The following is a 3,144-nucleotide window of genomic DNA, read 5'->3' as shown; positions in this document are numbered from 1 at the left end:
TGTGGGAACGGCTAGTTGCACCTTCTCTGTTTCGTCAGATTTAGTTTTTAGGTTCAATCTTGTTAGTCTCTGATTTAAGCATCAACAAGTTTTGAATCCCTTCTGTTCCGTTCTTATAGATTTGTTGGATTTTCATGAATTGATTCTTTGTTAGTGATTTTTGGCTAGAATGCTGTGAATCTTGATTTGGGTTCTAGCAAAATTTGGTCAAATTCGTCAAGTCTCTTTGGAAGTGCTATTTCTTATAGCTAAGAATAATGAACGAGCTGGTCCATTTTGGCTTTTCATAAAATCTGAGTTATTTTTAAGAGGTGAACGCTTCAGTCTTGATTTGGTTTTTTGGTAAAAGTAAGAAAGATTGTTGCTTTTCATCCTTTTGTGGAGTTGGATATAAATGGTTGTTTTAAATGAAAACTTGCAGTTTACTTTTTCTCATCCCCTATGTCTGCTACTTCCAAATGTACTTTTATGATTGCTGCTCCCAAAAGTTATAAATTTCTTTCATTTTTTTTCTTTTTCGCTGGATCGGTTAAGTAATGGATAAGAAAAAGGGTGCTGCTCCCCTTGTTTGCCATGGTCATTCTCGTCAAGTTGTGGATTTGTTTTACAGCCCAATTACTCCAGATGGGTTCTTCCTCATCAGTGCGAGCAAGGGTAATTCCTTTTGCCAGAATTATTTAGACATATGAATTTGAACACTAGTTACCGGTATTAGTTGAGCAATCTAGCTTGTTGATACGAATTTTACTAGTTCATCATATTTGTGTGTACGCTTTAGCAGTCTAGTTTCCCCTGCTAGTTAATGGTTAGGAGAAATATAATGAATGGATTACTGCTTTGACGTTTGATGGTCCAACTATCCAAGCAAATGAGTATTCAAAAGCATTCCCAGTTAATTGCTACCAGAATTAAAAGAAAGGAAACGGATAGCACCGACCTAATCTCTTGCTTTTCCTTCATATTCACACTTACCCATTCTTGTAAATTGAGCATATCTTGTTCATTTGCAGCTTCCTGAGCTAACAAATTTGACCGACCATTAGGCTTTTGGGCATTCTGAAAGGATATGTACTTCAGTCTCAATATCCTTGCTCGAATCCTTGGCGAATTGAATTCTTTGGTTTTCTTTATTTTGTAGAGTTGGGATTTAGGTTGGGCTTTAGCAGTAATTGCCATCGCTATGATCTCTTTATCGTTAGGTCCTGTTATTTTCATAACCAGGTTCAGTTTGTCTTTCACTTGCTCAGTATTCATGTCAAAGTCAGCTTATAGGCAGATGTAGCAGGGAGTTCACCATTCCAATTTGAAATTGCAGCTAATTGTAAAAAGTTACAGTAATCTTTCCAGAAAGAACCTTTTTGGCCATCTCTTTTTATTTGTCTTTTTATGAAGTCCTTTGTCTTCCGTTGCACCTACACGACTTGTTCTAATTCTCATAACTACCTTTAAGATTTTTTTAATTTAAACCTTTTGGTCCATGATATAACGGTCATTTGTACCAATTCGTACTTGAAACTAGCTACTGTTTCTAGCCATGAAATATACAGCCAGTCTGTTGCTATCATGAGTGTAAGTAACGTTTGAATGACTGTGTAAGCTCCTTTTTGTAATCTCCAGACCCCAAATACTTACTCGCAATCAATTTTCTTGATGTCTGATTACTTTTTTTCACTTGTTGGGGAGGTCTCTTTCTATTACATTTTGGGCAGTATATATATCGTAAGCAAGTGTGATTCACTGAGCTACGATAATGAGGTGTGGCATTTTGGCCTCTCAACTTGCTATGGGTTTGTGACCAGTAAAATGAAATGATATTTTTTAGGTTAGGTATGATTAAGTGACTTGCCAAGACACTTACCAAGGGCTTCCAAGATTTACTTATGAACATTTATCTTTGTATCTTTTTTATCATGTTCCTAGTGGTATACCAAGAAACATTTATCCTGGTCATTTGACATTTGAATACTCGACACTTGACCAAAAACTACTGTTAGGTTTCCATGAAAATGAATGTTGATTTTGATTTTGATGGTACAGTATAGAACTCCTTTTCAAAAAAAATAAAAAAATAATGCAGAAGTAGGGATGGCGAGGTTTTGTTATAAAACCTGTTATCTGAAAGTATAAAGCAATATTGTCAAGAGATGGTTGTTATTGTATTTAGTTAAAAGGTTATTGGGTATAAGAGAATAGACTGTGGTTAATTACTAGTTTATTTTCATGTCAGATTCCAATCCAATGTTGAGAAATGGAGAGATTGGTGATTGGATTGGAACCTTTCAAGGGCATAAAGGTGCAGTTTGGAGTTGTTGTTTGGATAAACCTGCTCTACATGCTGCATCTGCATCTGCTGATTTTAGTGCGTAAGTAGATGTTTCTGTTTCTCTTTGATTTCCGGGACGCAAGTATCTTATCTAATGTGTTCTCATTAGGTAATGATTGCTTTTTTTTTTTCCTGAAATTAGATTAAATCGTTTTCCTGACTCAAATAGTTTCAATTGAATAATTATTTGTATGAAAGCCTTTTTGACAGCAGAACAAAATCATCAGCATCCAACATGCTTATGTGATGCCTTATATTCTAGAATTGTGGTCGAGAGCTGTAGGGTTGGCAGCGTACATTTTCTGTTTATAAATGCTCACTGTTTTTTACAGGAAACTATGGGATGCATTAAGTGGGGATGAATTGCATTCATTTGAGCACAAACACATAGTTCGGGCATGCTCCTTTTCAGAGGTGACTGGTTGTTACTTGAGGCAATTACGTTTCAAGCATTTTATATTGAGCTGACTATCATTCTGACCAATTCTTCTTTTGCTGTATACTAGCTGGTTGTTTGGGTTTGCCTTCCCTATTGCTGTAATGTTTTTGCTTGTGAAATTTCAGTTGCTGTTGTCCCTATGGGTGGCCAAATGTCCTTTTATGATTGCTGAAGGGAGCTAATTCTCTTTAAATGAAGGCTTTACAGATTTGGCTAGGGAACTTGCAATCATGCACTCACCGTATAATTGCTTAAAAACTGGCATTTGTCCTTGTAACTTCCGTAAAATAGGGTACCTTATATATTCAAGGACCAAGTTAGGCATGAAAGATCTTTTTGGCATGTTGTTTTTGGTCATATCTGTTGCTCTCTCAGATTGAGT

The 3,144-nt window shown here is 36.0% G+C and overlaps 1 protein-coding gene across 1 annotated transcript; it reads left to right on the top strand.

Moving 5' to 3' along the window:
• The first annotated feature begins 492 nt into the window (after positions 1-492).
• On the top strand, positions 493-2,927 carry LOC113696763 (uncharacterized). Its single transcript, XM_072056233.1, has 4 exons — positions 493-654; positions 2,228-2,363; positions 2,656-2,757; positions 2,888-2,927. Exons 1-4 carry the CDS (start codon positions 537-539, stop codon positions 2,925-2,927), a joined length of 396 nt encoding a protein of 131 aa, XP_071912334.1. The 5' UTR covers positions 493-536.
• The last annotated feature ends 217 nt before the right edge of the window (positions 2,928-3,144 follow it).

The sequence above is a fragment of the Coffea arabica genome, chromosome 6e (genome assembly GCF_036785885.1).
Source record: "Coffea arabica cultivar ET-39 chromosome 6e, Coffea Arabica ET-39 HiFi, whole genome shotgun sequence".
NCBI lineage: Eukaryota > Viridiplantae > Streptophyta > Magnoliopsida > Gentianales > Rubiaceae > Coffea > Coffea arabica.
The sequence above is the reverse complement of the archived record's forward strand: the minus strand, read 5'-3'. Positions and strand labels throughout refer to the sequence as shown.

Coding starts and splice junctions, on each gene's coding strand:
- LOC113696763 (XM_072056233.1), top strand. CDS start 537: ATGGATAAGAAAAAGGGTGCTGCTCCCCTTGTTTGCCATGGTCATTCT. Junction 655..2,227: donor CCTCATCAGTGCGAGCAAGG/GTAATTCCTTTT, acceptor TTTTCATGTCAG/ATTCCAATCCAATGTTGAGA. Junction 2,758..2,887: donor GTGACTGGTTGTTACTTGAG/GCAATTACGTTT, acceptor GTGAAATTTCAG/TTGCTGTTGTCCCTATGGGT.